Source organism: Martes martes (assembly GCF_963455335.1).
Source record: "Martes martes genome assembly, chromosome: 10".
Taxonomy (NCBI): Eukaryota; Metazoa; Chordata; class Mammalia; order Carnivora; family Mustelidae; genus Martes; species Martes martes.
Window position 1 is genome coordinate 56,181,959 of NC_137898.1, and position 18,495 is coordinate 56,200,453.

General features: G+C 35.5%; 2 protein-coding genes across 2 annotated transcripts; both read right to left on the minus strand.

Annotated features, from left to right (window-relative positions):
- Positions 1–6,046: 6,046 nt before the first annotated feature.
- On the minus strand, positions 6,047–6,997 carry LOC308350060 (olfactory receptor 52A5-like; the record flags this gene model as incomplete). Its single annotated transcript, XM_080815060.1, has 1 exon — positions 6,047–6,997. One exon carries the CDS (start codon positions 6,995–6,997, stop codon positions 6,047–6,049), a length of 951 nt encoding a protein of 316 aa, XP_080671186.1.
- An 8,088-nt stretch (positions 6,998–15,085) lies between these two features.
- Positions 15,086–16,036, minus strand: LOC308350058 (olfactory receptor 52A5-like; the record flags this gene model as incomplete). Its single annotated transcript, XM_080815058.1, has 1 exon — positions 15,086–16,036. One exon carries the CDS (start codon positions 16,034–16,036, stop codon positions 15,086–15,088), a length of 951 nt encoding a protein of 316 aa, XP_080671184.1.
- Positions 16,037–18,495: the final 2,459 nt, after the last annotated feature.

Genomic DNA, 18,495 nt, shown 5'->3' on the forward strand with positions numbered 1-18,495 from the left:
TCTGCATCCGGCTCTGGTCATGGTCTCCGGGGTCCTGGGATTGGGCCCCACGTTGGGCTCTCTGCTCAGCGGGGAGCCTGCTTCTCCCTCTCTGCCTGCTTGTGATCTCTGTCAAACAAATAAAATAAAATCTTAAAAAAAAAAATCCCAAACTCCTTTGCCTCTAGTCCACGAATCTTAGTGATTTCTGTTCCTATCCCACAATGTTTTTACAGTCTTTGGTAGTCCTTGAAGTTAGTAACAAACAGGGCAAGAAATCCATCATATGACATAAAGGCTTTAAATGGATTCTAAAATTGAATATACCAATGGTGGGAAGAAGTCAGAGACAATTCCAGGACATTTCTGGTATAGTCATTCATTCATATCCATTCATAAAGTTGAAAAAGACAAGTAGAAATAGTTTTTCCAATGATAGCTGATCATGTTGAGCTATCCATTTGAACACTTCGATTTTTTTTCACATGTAATTGTCCTTTTATTTGAGAAACCACCATGGTAGTGACCAGTAGGCAACTCTGAATATCTAGAATCAGCTACTCAGACTTTCACTTGAGTTGGCTTATAGAAGCTTCTTACTGTTAAAAAAAAAAAAAAAAAAAAAAAAGCATCTTACTGTTATTTTATCAGAAAACTGTTATTTTAGACAAAAAATGAATTAAACTGGTTCCTGATTCTTACACTCTCTCCAATACATGTACTTACTATTTTATTTTTTTAAAGCCATTTATTTATTTATTTATTTATTTGAGAGAGAGAGAGAGAGAGAGACACCATGCACAAGTGGGTACAGGGTTAGAGGAAATGAGAGAGAAAGAGAATTTCAAGTAGACTCTGTGCTGAGTGTGGAGCCCAACATGGGGCTCGAATCACAACTAAGATCATGACCTGAACCTCAATCTAGATTAGGCCACTTAAGTGACTGAGCCACCAAACACCCCATGTGTTTACTATTTTACCTAGAATATCCTCCAGTATTAAAATGTTGATATGGATTTTGCTGTTTTAAACAAGAAAAGAGTTGTTGACTTAGAGAGAGTACTTTGTGGTTTCTGAAGGAAGGTTTCTTCATAAATGTATAATTATTATTGTTGTTGTTGTCATTGTTGTTGTTGTTGTTGTTATCATTATAAAATCAAACCAAGCCATAAAGTTAGGAACTCTGCTGTTATAACTCGTTCTCACTAGAAATAATCTTACTGAACAGATAATGAATTTGCAATTCTCTTTCAGCCTTCCCAGTGTGAGAGAGGACATGGTATTTAGAATTTTCACAGCCATTTCCAGTACAGACTTAAGATACCCATACTTCCTATTACTCGTGACCATTTTTTTAATGATTTCTTTGAGTGTTACTTCTCATATTTGTAAAGTGATAGCATAGGCCTCCATAATCTTGAAGCCCTTAATCTGCCTTGCCTTAACTTTCCACAACTATATGTACTCACCAGAGAATTTCACATACAGAGAACCAAAAGAAGACCTTTGGTTCAGGAAGTGTGGTGGAAGTCTTCATGAGAGGGTCTGGAACTTTTCTGCATAAGTTTGATTAAATAGATTTTATATGTATGACATACGCTTTATGAATTATATGCTTTATGAATTATGTCATGTATGCATATATACAAAATATGGCATATATATATATACATATTTCATTTAGCTTATAAATATCTTATTACTTTTTCCTAGTGTCCATAATTATTAATGTAAACTGAGGAGAGTGCTCCAAATGTGTGGCCAACACACTGGCATTTAATTATCTGAATGGAGTGAGGTGATTGGAGGATGAATACAAGCATAGTCTAAGACTGGAATTGCTCCTTTAATGATGTAAACATACCCATTTTATTTATTAAAGAGAATATATGATAAAACAAAAATTACAAACTTTTAATCAGTCAAACTTGTTTAAGTCTTTCCTCATTTTGCATGACATTTAACACATTACTTAAATCTCTGATGACATTTCTCTCCTTTATGGAAATGATAATTTGGGGAATTATTAAAACAATGCCAAGTGTATATGAAAGGACATATGGCATTATATGTGGAACATAAAGCACTAAATAAATGATAACTTATATGTGTATGGAACTCAATACCTTTAATCAGTGGACACTTCTCATCTTTGGATGTGTATTTAATACTCTGATTTAACATTTCCACAAAGGTTCCAGCAATTTCTAGATTATGATAAGCTTTTATAAATCTATGGATTTATAAAATACTTGGATCATCAAAAAGTCATATATGAACTCTTAAAATTTATTTTAATTTCAGACAAAATTATAATAATTTGCCATTTTTAAATATAAGACCAGTCAAAACCTATTCCTAAAATACTTTTATATTTCTAGGTATGTTTTTCTCTCATTAACAATACCAAGAAAAGCACTTTCCAAAAATCTTTGTCTTACCTTCCTTATGGTGCAATAAGAAATTAAAGATGTAGTTAAGGAGAATACTTTTGGAGGGTATTAAATTCTCCCCAATCACTTACATTAATATATTGTAAGTAAATTCAATTGAAAATATTAAAACTAACATTATGCTTTACTTAAGGCTTTTAAAATATTGAATATCATGTTTTCATGGATCTAAAATCTATACTTATAATGCAGTCCCTTTTATTTTTACATATTTCAACACTCTACATTCTATTTGCCTAAACGATGTTACAAAAACAAAAATTAACTCATAAATTGCCAAAAGTATGTATTCTATAACTCTTGATGAGCATAGAATTCAGCTGAAGGAAATAAAATGTTTTGGTATTGTAAAAAACAGACTATAAGATATATATCATTAGTATAACATGGACATCTAGGAATCTACTTTTTCTGTTAAATGTATGTTGGCTAAAAGGGTATCCTTTGTACTAGTTTTCCCCCCAAAGTAAATATGCTGTTAAATGCTGCCATATTTTTATTTGGGATGGTTTATTTAACTAGAATGACATTTCTATATTACATAACAACTAAACTTCACCATAGACTTAATGCTATAGCAGAATACCCCCTAATATCTTTATTTCTTTCCTTTGCCATCATACTAAACTACTAATTAGTAAAATATGAAAAATTCAGTTTATTAAATTTACCTATTAAAATTATGCATCTTTCAGGTAATCAATGTCATTGTAAATTCACCGATGTACTACTTAGTAAAGACCCATTGAACCTATAATCAATAACCTTCTCAGAGTATAATGCCAGACATTTGAGAAAATAAAACTTTAGGCAATGTGTTTGATTAATCATTGCATTCAGACATAATTTTCTGTAAGTGAAAAATAATCTAAAAATAAAACTTTGTGGAAGGAACTGAGATGTCCTTCACCAGATGAATGGATAAAGAATATGTGGTTCATATATACAATGGGATATTACTCAGGCTTCAGAAGGGATGAATACCTATCATTTGCTTTGACATGGATGGAATTGAAGGGGATTATGCTAAGTGAAATAAGAGAGAAAGACAATTAACAGAGAAAGACAATTATCATATGGTTTCATTCATATGTGGAAATAAGGAATAGCATGGAGGACTGTAGGAGAAGAGATGGAAACCTGGATAGGAAGAAATCAGAGATGGAGACAAACCATGAGAGACTCTGGACTTGGAAACAAACTGAGGATCACAGAAGGGAGGGGGCTAGGGGGATGGGGTAACTGAGTGATGGGTATTAAAGAGGGCATGTGTTGTGATGAATACTTACTGGGTGTTATATGCAACTAATGAATTATTGAACACTACATCAAAAATTAATGATGTACTGTATGTTGGCTAACTGAACATAATAATAAAAAATAAAAAAATAAAAAACTTTGTGAATATATTTAAATGACACAAATAACAGTACATTAATAAAGAGATCCTAAATGTCATCTAGAATTTGCAGGTGGGTGTCTTCCTAAAGTTCTCAGAGAAAGATATAAAATTTAGCTGAAGGATGGGGTGTGGTTGTCAGGAATAAAAAGAATAGTCCTAGAGGATTTGTTATATTGTTTGAATACACTGTGAGGTGTGGGAGATGAGAGTTAAGATTTTGGCGCAAACTCTAGTGATGTGCAACATCAACAGAACTAATGATCAGAGAGATAGGGTGTTTCTATGAAACCTACAACATCAGGTTCTACAGCATTGATGAACCATAGACTAATCAAATCTTTTCCTACCTTTAAAGCATTTACATTTAGTGGGAGCAGAAACATAATAGAAACAATGAAGGTTTATTACATTAAGGCTTTAAATCTAAAAAAATAAAATTAGTTCATATTCTGGACTCAAGATCACTAGAATGGAATTTGACAAACACATAGATTGAGTGTTCTGCCTTGTGATTAAGGTATCTTTTAGGCTCACTGATTTTGAAGAATCACTGCTCAAAGGCCATCTCAAAAGACAAAGTGCTTGAGCATACAACCACACGCACCAGAACACTCATGCACATATAAACAGCCACATCCACATTACATAATTTGTATCTACATTTATTTTTATATATATATCAACCCATACTGACTCCCTTGAGGTTCACTCATGTTCCAGGGAAAGAATATACCACAATGAGTGTGAAGGGCAAAAGTAACAGATATGGATGTATCTCTTGAGAATAGTGTCTTAAAAGGAAGAAAAAAATGTCCAATTGGAAAAATTCTGACTTTGGCACTATACAGATTACTGATCATCTCTGCAATTAAAGAGAAGTGTAATGTTAATGGTAAAAATCCCACACAATTTGGTGTGCAGCAGATGACTAGTTCTCCATGTGAAAAATTTACTCCAAAGTCCAAACACATAAATATAACGAAACTGTTACTTTTTGCCCTCATAGAATCTGACACTATACTTCATCAAACACAGAATGTGAACGTCAGATTTACATGAAAGAACATGATACAAAGGGCGCCTGGGTGGCTCAGTGGGTTAAAGCCTCTGCCTTGGGCTCAGGTCATGATCCCAGGGTCCTGGGATGGAGCCCCGCATCGGGCTCTCTGCTCAGCGGAAAGCCTGCTTCCCCCTCTCTCTCTGCCTCTCTCTCTGCCTGCTTGTGATCTCTCTCTGTCAAATAAATAAATAAACAAATAATCTAAAAAAAAAAAAAAAGAAAAAAGAACATGATACAAAAATACACTAACCAGGAGGTAGTAGATAGAATGAGAGAGAAGGTCCAAATCCATGTTCTATATTGTTGTATCATTAAGCCATAGTCATGCATCTCCCTCTATAGTTGTTATCAGCCTGCACCTGACTTTTACATTTAAATTTTTTATTTGATGTATCTATAAAGTTATAAAACTTGCTATTTAAAAAATTATTTTACTTCTTTGTAGGGTCTTACAACAAAATAAGTGAGTATGCTCACTGCTAATCATTCCATATTTATTTCATTTGTCCTCCATTCAAATTTCTCTATTAGAATTTAATTTACATTAAGAAATCTATTATATATACCCCTATAGTAGTCTGTGTGAAATATTTTGTGGGGAAAGAAGAAATTATGATTACATTTTGATGCACAAATTAAAAATCTCAATCTCCACTTAATGCTTAATTCATGATCACTTAGTAAAGAATTTTGGGATGATGAAGTGTGATCACAAATGATAGTAGATAAATGACAGTATTAGTTTCATATACATTAGAATTATAATATATTGAATTTCTTGTGTAGTAGGAAAAAATGTTACTTGATGTTTTTAAACAGAGGCCAAAATAATAACATTTAATTAGATTTAAGAAATATTTGTCTTAGTGACAAAGAGCTGATTGAGCTTCAAAAATTTATTCATGATTTTTGTCATCTATGTCATGTGTGAACTAGATATGATTAGCTCTGCGTGTTTCAACTAATTTTGTTCCAAAACAAGTGAAAATTTAAAAATAAGAGTCAGAGCTTTACTGTCTTGAATGCAAAACTATAACTACATATTCTTTTACACAATGAACTTGAGAAAGCCTAAACTTCCACCAAGAACATTTTTTCACTATTTTGTGGTTGTTGCTGTTGTTATTTGATATAAAATGAAATAGTGAAAAATCAAGATGGCTCCTTAGAGTAGAAAATCTTGGACATCCGATCTCGAATCTGTTTGGTCTTCACCCCATACACAATAGGATTGAGCAAAGGAGGGACAAGCAGATAAAGGTTGGACAGAAGAATATGAATGTAGGGTGGAATATGGAACCCAAACCTGTGTGTAAAGAAGGAGAAGAAACCGAGGAGATAAAACTCGAGGAAGACACAAATATGGGCAATGCAGGTATTGAAGGCTTTGAGCCTAGCTTCCCTCTGAGGAAGACTGAAGACAGTTAGAAATATTCGGATATAAGAGAGTGTGATAAAAACTATGTCTAATCCAAGTATAATGAAAGCCACAAAGAGACCATAGATCTTGTTGATTCGGATGTCTTCTGCCGCCAACTTCACGATGGCCATGTGCTCACAGTATGAATGGGAGACCACAGTGGTCCGGTAGTGTTTCAGCCGACATTTGATGAGGATGAGACACGGAGCTACAAGGAGGGCTGCTCTGAGCGTCACTCCAACCCCAATCTGAGTGAGAAGTTGGTGGGTAAAGATGGTTGCATGTCTCAGGGGATCACAGATGGCCACATAGCGGTCCAGGGCCATGGCCAGCAGAATTCCTGATTCGATGCACTGGAAGGTGTGGATGAACCACATCTGAAAGAGACAAGCATCAAAGTATATTTTTGGCAGATGAAACCAGAATATTCCTAGCATTTTGGGTAGGATGCAGGTACTGAGAGCAATGTCTGTTGCTCCAAGCATTGCCAGGAAGAGATACATGGGCTCATGCAGGCTGCGTTCAGATCTGATGATGACCAGGAGCAGGAAATTTCCAAATAGAGCGGTGATGTACATGGCACAGAAAGGAATTCCAATCCAGAACTGCACAGACTCCAATCCAGGGATCCTGATCAGTGTCAGCACCGAGGGCATGAAGACTGTGCCATTGAGACTGATCATGTTGCCTTAGAGAACCCTGGTTCAGAGCTTCTGGTTCAAAGTGGCAGTATGTGTTTAGCATCTGTCTTCTGTTTTCTCTTCTCACCTAGATTCATACAAACACAGGCTGAATATGGTTTCACTGGCATTTTGTCAGGCATACTCATTTTTTGCTGAGGTATTTAAATGGGACCAGGAATGCAGAAATAGGCCCCCTGGATAACTTACCTTGGATTTTGGTTTTGTCTTTATCTTTGTCTCCCTGTTTCTCTGTATCTCTCTGTCTATCTCTCTCTCTCTGTCATGCATTCATACAGATACAAACTCATACTTACATATTCATACAAACACTCAGTATAGAAAAAGAGAAATACTCATTCCAATGAGTGTAAATTCTAGTGGTTTATTTGCATAATTAGTTAAAGGCTACCTCATTGACTATAGTTTGAGATTCTTTTTTTTTAAATTTAATTTAATTTTTTTCAGTGTTCCAACATTCATTATTTATGCATCACACCCAGTGCTCCATGCAATACTTGCCCTCCATGATACCCATCACCAGGCTCACCCATCCCCCCACTCCCCTCCCCTCCAAAACCCTCAATTTGTTTCTCAGAGTCCACAGTTTTTCATGGTTTGTCTCCCCTTCCGATTTATACCAATTCACTCTTCCTTTCCTTCTCCTAATGTCTTTCATTATACTTTGAACTTCTAAATTAATAGGACTGTGAAACTTAACTGATGTGCTATGTATCACTTCTTTCTTGTTTCCTTATGAAAAAAGTTTTAGTTTAGTCAGCCAGACATGCAGAAGTTAAAATAATAATAATAACAGCAATGTTAATAATGAAACCTTCACTCTTTAGGAGCTCTTCTCGGTCTTGGGCAAATAAGCCCTACAGTGGGGACTTTGACTTCAGGAGGCCACCTGATACCATATCCTTGCTTCTTTAATTATCTACCCCTTTGTGCTTGAATATCTCACATTATAATCTATACATCCTGTTTTTCCAAAAGAGAAGCTTAATGATATTGGAGAAAGATCACCATTCTGGAAGGATTCTCATTAAAATTTTGCAGCTCTTAATTTCCTGGCTAATTTCTGGCCATTTCTATTCATTAATTTCACCTTTCTTCAACTCTATGATAACTCCTCTCTTGATCCTAAGGTGTTGGTTACAATATTACAAATTCTCACTTCCTTCTCTCTGCCATCCCCTACTCCCACAGCAAGGAAATCTCTTTTCTGCCAGCTACTTTTCTTAATTATATTCTCTTTCAAATATCAGCTTTTTGGTTTTTTATTAGATTTCTCCTAAAACCCTGTATTTTCACCTTACATTCATTTATTGTTATTTGTTTTCCCATAACATTTGTTTCTGGCGGGTTTTTTTACGTTACAATATCAAACACATTTTTTATAATATGTGTCATGTTCTCCTATTAACAATCTCTATCTTATTTTAATTGCCACTACGATCCTGACAAGAATCACTATGACTTGCCTTATTTTAAAAGTCAAATTCAGTAATTTTTCAAACCACTGTCATAAACCTTTACATCCATAATTCTGAAGTTTATTTTTCTGGAAAAATTTTAAATGACACTCTAACGAGACATGATAAACTTTTTAGAAGACTCTTTGTAGTCAATATATTTTCTCTTTTAAATGTGTATTTCACTTCTGTTGTCATACTTTATCCTGTTTTCTCCTGTCTCAAAATACCCTCCCTTTGTTGCTTTGTTTGACTCCCTTTATATTATTAATGCTATGACTCCCATTATTAACTGTATTCCTTTCCATGGCTCTCTTTCTACTCATTCTATATATTTGTCCTGTCCAGAAATATTGCCGAGTCCATAGTTTTAATAAACACTAGTTAAAAATACATAAATATCCCCTCTCCATAAATCTAACCTAAAAACAAGACACACTTGTTAAAACTGCTTGTTAAACAGTCCCAGCTTGGTAAAGGTCCTCTCTCTCAGGAAGCAGGGAGAATTAGTGAAAAATCTGATTTAGATTTTAGAGTTAAGTATCTGTATTTAATCCTGACTTGCCAGTCACCCAGCCAATACACTTTAATAAGTCCAGGACTCCTATAAAGAAGGTCCTTATTGTGTGTAGCTGTATATGGGGGAAAAGTCCTAAATTTCTCTAGAAGAAAATCAAATAACCAGCCATTTTTTCAAATTATTTCAAATAGTACATTCAGTGATTAAATGTTTTGGAATAGGAGATACAATTTTTATATATGCTATTCATATTGTTGCTAACTTTCACTGCATCACTCTTGAAAACTTATCAGTCATATTGAAACACATGCTAGAATTCTGTAAACTAATTCAGAAGTTTGCAACTATTTTCTTATATTTTCCTTTGCTTGTACCATTTCCTCTAGCTCTCCTCCTGCCCCTCCTTGTTTTTCCGATCTCCAAAATACTTATTCATTATTAAACTGTCAACTCAAACATTATCTCCTCTGTGAAGAATTGCATGATGTTATAAGCAAAATTCAAAATTCTTCTTTTATATCCTTGACATATGGTATTTATTAAATATATTATGGTAGGAATTAATTAGTACTTCATTTAATACTATTTGTTAATACCTGTTTAATATAAAAAACACACAAGACTTAATGCAGATGAAAATTCACTGGCCCTATTTTCAGATGTGTCTCTGCATGGAGAAGAGAGGGTAGAGATTAGGAAAAGTGAAGAATCAGTCTAAGAAAAATGCTAAGGATCTTACCTAGAAGGAATATAAACATCTTCTGTTTTTATTTCAGCATTATCTTCAAATACATAAATCAAGATATATATTTGTTTTGTCTAAAGATATGAAGATATTTACCATAGATAAGAAGGGGAAAATAATGGTCAAAACCACTAACTAGACCAAGATGAACTCAGTACCATTTGTTTATACCCCTCATGTCCTTCGTGAAATTCCGACAACTGTTCTTCTCCTTTTAGGATTTCATAAAAGGCAGTCGCTGTGCATAATTACAAGGTGCACTTTCCCACAGTCCTCTTAGATACTTTCTAACATTTCTCTGTGTAGATCTCAGAAGCATCTAGAAGAGAGCACACTCTTAAGCCCAGTTCTCCAATATTTTATATGCATACACAGACATGCTAATGTAGTCAAGCAAGCAGTTATTAAAAAAAAAAAACAAACTGTTCCCAAAGAGACTAATACAGGGCAAACATAATACCAGATGTAGGCAAGACTGTGATGCAATTCTCTTGAGGAATGTAGTTAATAATAAAAGTGTCGAGATATGCTTTCATATACAATTAAATATTTTTTCATCTTTCAACGGCTTCTAAAATTGAATACATGAACATTGGAAAGAAGTAGCATTAATTCCAACATTCCATTTCAAATATACTCAGGGACTCATAATTTTTTTTAAAGATTTTATTTATTTATTTGACAGGCAGAAATCACAAGTAGGCAGAGAGGCAGGCACAGAGAGAAGGGGAGGCAGGCTCCCTGCCCAGCAGAAAGCCAGATGCGGGTCTCGATCCCAGGACCCTGGGATCATGACCTGAGCCGAAGGCAGAGGCTTTAACCCACTGAGCCACCCAGGCGTCCCAGGGACTCATAATTTAACTTCATGAAGCTGAAAGGAAGAAGTGGAAATTGAGGGGTGTTCCTAGCTACGGCTAATCTAAACACTTTTAAGATACTTTTACATCACTGAGATAAAATCTTACAGATTTTTTTCACTTTGATTAATCTCTTCTAGAAATCACCTCAGTGGTCAGTTTTAACCAATTGATGCTAGCTGGCCAAATCACCAAATAGAGAGCCAACTACATAGTTTTCCATGATAAGCTGGATCACAGAGGCAGAATGAGTACACTGATTCACAATCTTTATACTGCCTCAATAAATGTGTCTAAGAGTATTTTACCTATCATATGCACATTATTGAGTGGTTAAAATAACCTTGTTTTTTTACATAGAAAAAGGGAACTGCAAAGTAAAAACCATATTAATGTTGTGTTATATTGGAGGTCTTCCACCTACAATTTAATTAATTAATTAATTAATTCAGTTTAATTCTATATAGTTCTATTATTTTTACATATTTGAACAGTTTGCATATTATTTAACTGAATAATCCATACTCTCTCGGAATGTTATAGAGGTACCATGTTGGAGATTTGGAAAAATGGAAAATTAGGTCATGTTTTGGGTTGATCATTCTATTTAAGCAGATTTTATATAAGTGAAAAATAAATGATAACTCTGTACTAACACTTAGATGAGACAATATTTAAAGATGGATGAGTAAAACTAAGAGCACTAAATGACAATTCATTTAATACAAAATTTTCAGAATGATATCATCTTCAAGTTCCTTAAGATACCTATGAAAACCCAGTTGAGGCAGTAGGCACATTTTCAGGACTGGCAAGATTATTGTCGTACAATTTGTATTATCAGCAAAAACACTGTGGAGTTCGGAGGCCTAGTGCCTTGAAGACCTTGCAGCAAATCTTGGTGGTCCTTGGCAGGACCCAGAGAGCACACTGTGCATGAGGCCAGGGCTTTTCGGTGAGGCCCCTATTATTTATTTATTTATTTTTTTACAGCATGGAATTTGAAAGCCCTGTAAGTTGGTAGAATTAAATTTTTATTGACCCAAAGCCTTTCCTACCTTGTGATGATTAGGATTTGCTTGACAGAGAGACAGTGAAAGCATCATTTAGGCTCATTGGTATAGGGGAATCACTACTCAAAGTACCTCTCAGAGGGGGCAACTGGGTGGCTCAGTTGGTTAGGGGAACAGTTCTTTATTTCAGCTCAGGTCATGATCTCAGGGTCCTGAGATTAAGCCCTGTTTCTGGCTCCATGCTCCAGGGGGACTCTGCTTGGGATTCTCTTTCCCCCTTTCCCCTCTGCCTTTCCCCCTCAAATAAATACATAAATCTTTGAAAAAGAAACGTACCTCTTAAAGGAGTGAGGGGATATACACCCACATCCATACCCACACGACACACATCCACACTTACCCATATATTTCACACATATCACATACATTACATCTATACTTATTTCTCTATCAAATTGAGACAATATAGGGCAAACATGAGTGACCTAATTCCTATAAAGCCACTGGCTTGAGGGAAGTGTTAAAAGTTTCCATATGCTTAGAAACAGATACTTCCTTATGGGAAAGAGAAACAAGACATAACAGCCATTGGGGCATAATGATCATCGGAACAAAATCAAGAGAAACGGTTTACACAGAAATAACAATTTCAAGCCTGCGTGTACAAGTATTTTTGTTTTTAGGCCCCCTAAAAAATGTCCACTGTGAAGAAGGGCATCCTGTGATTTTATAGGGATCATTATAGTAAATCCACAAGCTGGTGATTGTGGGACTGAGGGGTACTCCCCCATTCCTAGACCTTCAAACCTTGGAGTGCCTTTGTAAGCTGTGCAAGCTACGTCTTCAAGAGCAACATTTCTCTTTCTTGTTAGCTCCCTTATGTGCAAATTATCTCTAACCGGTTCTACCTGCTTTGTTTTGTTTTGATTTTTCTCTCTCTCTTCTTTTCAGCATTCATTTTTATGACATTAAAGCTCAGGTCTTGGGGGGTCCAGTAACAAACTGGTCTTGGGGGTCCAGTAACAAACATAATGAAAACCTGAAATGTTCACTGACAGATTTAGCTCCAACTCCCAACTGCAAGTATCAGTCTACTTTCCTCCATTTTGAGCTTTGTAATTTATACCCCAAGGTGAGGAACAGACTTCCCATTAATCTAAGTTTCCGGATTCTATGTCTTTAACATACATAAAAGACTTTATAGGGTTGGTATAAGGATTAATGAACAGATTTTTATCATTGCATTTATTCAACAAAATCTTAATCTAAATATATCTCTGTCAGCACCATATTAGGTATTGGAGATATTAACCGAAGTACTTTTTCTGATCCCTACTTATAGTTGTGAACTAGATATCTATATTAGGGAGTTTTCTGTTCTTTATTAAATATTTCCATAAGTGGAGGGTTTTTTTTTTCTTTGCACTTACTTCCACATCGAGATTAGCTTTTAATATAAATTTATTGTCTTGTGGAGTACCACACCAAGTCACTGAGACCAGTAAAAGGGAAGTCCAAGTCGTATTTATTGTCTCCTGTATGCTAAAATATTAGGAGACACTGAGTGATAAAATATTAAATTACTATATATCTGTCTGTCATAAAGCCCTAATTCTAAAGATACATATCAATGTAATACAACTTGAAAACTGTGCAGATGACTTTGACCCCAAAAGGAAATTTCAGGGAAGGCCTTCTAAAAGAGATGTCAAGAAAATATGAGTTTAGTCTTGAAGGATAAATATGATTTGACCATCATCAGAAAAATGAGAAAGCATTCTCCATAGAGGAAATATCACAATGTGAGAAAAATAAGCTGAAGTGGAAGCACCACCATAAAAGAATAATGTCCTAAAATAAAAAATGAGAAGAGGCCTTCAAGAGAAAATATTACATTAGGTATTTATAACTATATATATATATATATATATATATATATATACTCACACACACACATCCTTATAGAAGTAATTATTTTTCCTTCAGCTATAGTAATGGAACTTGATTTTAAAAATTTTTACTTAGGGGCATCTGGGTGGCTCAGTGGGTTAAAGCCTTGGCCTTCGGCTCAGGTCGTGATCCCAGCGTCCTGGGATTGAGCCCCACATCAGGCTCCCTGCTCAGTGGGGAGCCTGCTTCTCTTCCTGCCTCTCTGCCCACTTGTGATCACTGTCTGTCAAATAAATAAATAAATAAATATCTTAAATTTTTTTTTAATTTAAATTCCAGTTAGTTAACATACAGTGTAATATTTGTTTCAGTTTCGAGTTTAGCGATTCAACACTTATGTACAACACTCCATTCTCATCACAAGTGCTCTCATTAGTCCCCATCAACTATTTCACCCATCCCCCACCATAAGCTTCCCTTTGGATAACCATCAGTTTGTTCTTTACAGGTAAGAGTCTAGAGCTTGTTTGCTTTTATTTAAAAAGTCTTTTACTTTTATTTCAGATCTTAGCTGAAGACAGTTTTTAAGTGTTAATTTTGTATTTATTTCACTGTCTTTAATCTGAATTTCCATTTCTACTTCAATTATATGATAATAATGATAAAAAGGATACCGAGTGTGATCATAAACATTAACACAGTTGATTTTGTTCTATATACAATAAGTTATAATATGTCACACTGACATTTCTGATGCAGTGACATCAATGCCACTTGGTATTTTTAAGCAGAGATTAAGATATTAACAGTTGTGCTTTTAAGAAATGCCCTTTACTGAGCCATCTGGGTGGCTCAGTCGTTAGGCATCTGCCTTTGGCTCAGGTCATGATCCCAGGGTCCTGGGTTCGAGTCCCACATGGGGCTCCCTCCTTCACAGGAAGCCTGCTTCTCCCTCTCCCACTCCCCCTGCTTGTGTTTCCTCTCTTGCTGTGTCTCTCCCTGTCAAATAAAAAAATAAAATCTTAAAAAGGAAAGAAAGAAAAAGAAATGCCCTTTACTGAGGCTTCTGGGTGGTGCAGTTGGTTGAGCATCTGACTCTTGGTTTCTGCTCAGGTGATGGTCTCAGGGTTTGGGTATTAAATCCTTCGCAATCTCTGTGTTCAGCAGGCAGTCTGCTGGAGATTCTGTCCCTCCCCCGCTGATGCTTGTATGCACCCACTCTTTCTCTCTAAAATAAATAAAAAATACTAACAGAAAGAAAAGAAATGCCCTTTACTAAAAGCTAGTGGAACTTCAAACAAATCTTCATAATTTCTTCCTTTTATGTCACCTACTGACTAAATGTGTGTTCTAAGCAATTCTGTATGCATAAATGTTGATATTGTTTAAATAGGAATTAGAACTTGTCTTGAATGTAAAATCTAGAACTGTGTATTACAGCAGCACAAATAAACTTGAGAAAGCACAAAATCTGACCCCAAACTAGTATTTCTCAAAGTGAAATTTTATTATTTAAAAGAGTTAAATGAAGGTGCCTCGTTAGCGCAGTAGGTAGCGCATCAGTCTCATAAAAGAGTTAAATGAGAAATCAAGATAGATCTTTAGAGTAAAAAATCTTGGACACTCGATCTCGAATCTGTTTGGTCTTCACTCCGTACACAATAGGATTGAGCAAAGGAGGGACAAGCAGATAAAGGTTGGACAGAAGAATATGAATGTAGGGTGGAATATGGAATCCAAACCTGTGTGTAAAGAAGGAGAAGAAAGCCAGTAGATAAAACTCGAGGAAGACACAAATATGGGCAATGCAGGTATTGAAGGCTTTGAGCCTAGCTTCCCTCTGAGGAAGACTGAAGACAGTTAGAAATATTTGGATGTAAGAGAGTGTGATGAAGACTATGTCAAATCCAAGTATAGTGAAAGCCACAAAGAGACCATAGATCTTGTTGATTCGGATGTCTTCTGCCGCCAACTTCACAATGGCCATGTGCTCACAGTATGAATGGGAGACCACAGTGGTCCGGTAGTGTTTCAGCCGACATTTGATGAGGATGAGACACGGAGCTACAAGGAGGGCTGCTCTGAGCGTCACTCCAACCCCAATATGAGAGAGAAGTTGGTGGGTAAAGATGGTTGCATGTCTCAGGGGATCACAGATGGCCACATAGCGGTCCAGGGCCATGGCCAGCAGAATTCCTGATTCGATGCACTGGAAGGTGTGGATGAGCCACATCTGAAAGAGACAAGCATCAAAGTATATTTTTGGCAGATGAAACCAGAATATTCCTAGCATTTTGGGCAGGATGCAGGTACTGAGAGCAATGTCTGTTGCTCCAAGCATTGCCAGGAAGAGATACATGGGCTCATGCAGGCTGCGTTCAGATCTGATGATGACCAGGAGCAGGAAATTTCCAAATAGAGCGGTGATGTACATGGCACAGAAAGGAATTCCAATCCAGAACTGCACAGACTCCAATCCAGGGATCCCGATCAGTGTCAGCACCGTGGGCATGAAGACTGTGCCATTGAGACTGATCATGTTGCCTTAGAGACCCTTGGTTCAGAACTTCTGGCTGAAAATGGCAGTATGTGTTGACTGTCTTCTGTTTTCTCTTCTCACCTAGATTCATACAATCAGAGGCTGAATATGGTTTCACTGGCATTTTGTCCAACCTACTCCTTTTTGGATAGGGCAACTGAGTGGGTCTAGGAATGCATATAGTCTCCCTGGATGATTTATTTCACATTCCAGTTGTCTTTTCTGTCTTTTCAGCACCCTCTCCCCTGTTTGTTCTCTCCATTTCTGTCTCTGACTCTGTCTCTCTGCTTCTGTCTGGCTGTCTGTTTCTCTCTTTCACACACACATAGGCACATGTACATACTTGTATGCTAACAGACATCTGTGTTCTCACTATTGAGAGAAAACACATTTCTATTAATATTAACGTATTTCTATTAGGGTTTTATGTTGTCAGTTTAAAACTGTCCCACTGAATATAATTTTGGTTCTTATTGTTAATAGGATATGCTACCTATATATTCCCTATTTTGTCCTACCCAAGAAGCATTTAGGGAAGTGGTCAAGCAGACAGCCATGAAAGGAATACACACTGTTCCAGGTGCTATAGTAATCATTGGGTTAAATACTAACTTATAAGTTAGGACTCTTAATGTCAAGGAGACAATACAGATAATGCCATATTACAAATGTTAAAAATATAGGTAACAAGCATACAGAAGTGGTGTGACACAGTATTTAGACTCCATCTATATTCCAGAAGGGGATGTCAGGGAAATTTCCTCCAGAAACGTGAATAAAATTAGGTATTTTAGAGGGAGAAAATAAATATGACACAGGAAAGGAAATTTCTTATGAAAGCTTTAAACCACAAGTTTTGACATGGGAGAAATCTTTCTTGATAAAATAATGTTCAAAAAGTAAAAGTTTCTTTCCATTTATTTCTCAGAAAAATTTTTATTATTAAAATCTGTTCAATTAATAATATCTTTATTTGAAAATATTTACAGGAAAATTAATCTTAATCATTATTATTCTAATACAATACACCATAAATTATGAAAATGGGGAATAGAAATATTTCAAGTGCACTGCAATATTGAACAGGTAATTCTATTTCTTCAGTGGGATTCAATTTAGGAATATATAAACCTTTAATAAAAATGACCAGTTTTCATATATTTACTCTTAATATAAGTGCTATTCAAAACATATGGTCTAACTATTCTTTGCTCCAAGACAATGGGGTAGAATGGTTCCCAATTCTTACTAAAATGTAATATTGGAGAAATTATAAAAAATGAGACTTTCTTGAACAAGGTGATACACAAATGTATTAAAATAATAGGATACATTGGTATTATTTGTAATTACACCTTTAATGAAAGTGTGGTGATTTGCCATATCCCTAATGCATTTATCTCCAATTGTATTTCTTCTTCGACTACTTTTTCCTCTACACAGTACCCTTGGATAATATCACATAACTCAGTTTCTTTTCCTCAAGTCCATTCGTTCTGCTATGGAAATGCTAGCACATGTTCTAATACATGCATTTGTTCATAATTCCCATTTAAAAAACATTATTATAATCCCTGGAAGGTTATTTTTCTCTTACATATTGAAACTGGTTCAATGCAGAATAAAATTTCCATGGAATTAATGCAGAGTAGAGTTGCCATACCCCTGGATACCTCTTAGCATCTTGTCCGTGTCAGGGTCTGCATTGATGCCCCATCCCGCACATCCTTGCAGAATCTTTCTTTTGTGGCAATGGGGTGAATTGAGCTTGATGAAACAGATTTCTGATTTCCAAATTATCTTTCCTCTAAATTTTCAGAACTAAAAGGGGTAAAAATATAAAAAGGCACATCATTTTATAACAGGATACAGAAATAACAAGGTCTGTGTGGTAATGATCAGTCCCAAGACTGGATTCTACTTTTGATTGAAAGTACCCACCATGGGTGGCCTCACTGTAGAATGGTAAGAAAGCCTGTTTAATTCAGATGAAGGTAATTAAAAGGTAATTTGGCTTTATATTCATTTAGTCTTTTTCCATTTAATGTTACCATCAACAAAACCCCCATATAACAGTGGATCTAGGATTTCTATAAGGGAAAACTTTGACATCTATTTTTATAAATGATAGCAAAATATCAAATTTCCCTGGGAGAAAAAAGATCAGAATGTGGTCCCATTGTTTCAAAGTCTGTCACCTATTCAATGGCTGACTCATCCAGCCTCTGAACACTTTCACCATCTTCTCTCTTATTTCTGATTTTTTTAAGTCTCTTGCTCACTTGTTGCTGGAATTTTAACCTCACTGCTTTCTCTAACTTGTATCTTTCTATTTCCTAATTCACATCTCACTGTATAGCTCAAAGATTTTGTCTTTTTCTTTTTAATATAAAAAAAAAACAAACAAACAAACTTACGTACTGTAGTGTATTATACTTCCCAGCATTAAGGTCTCAGGA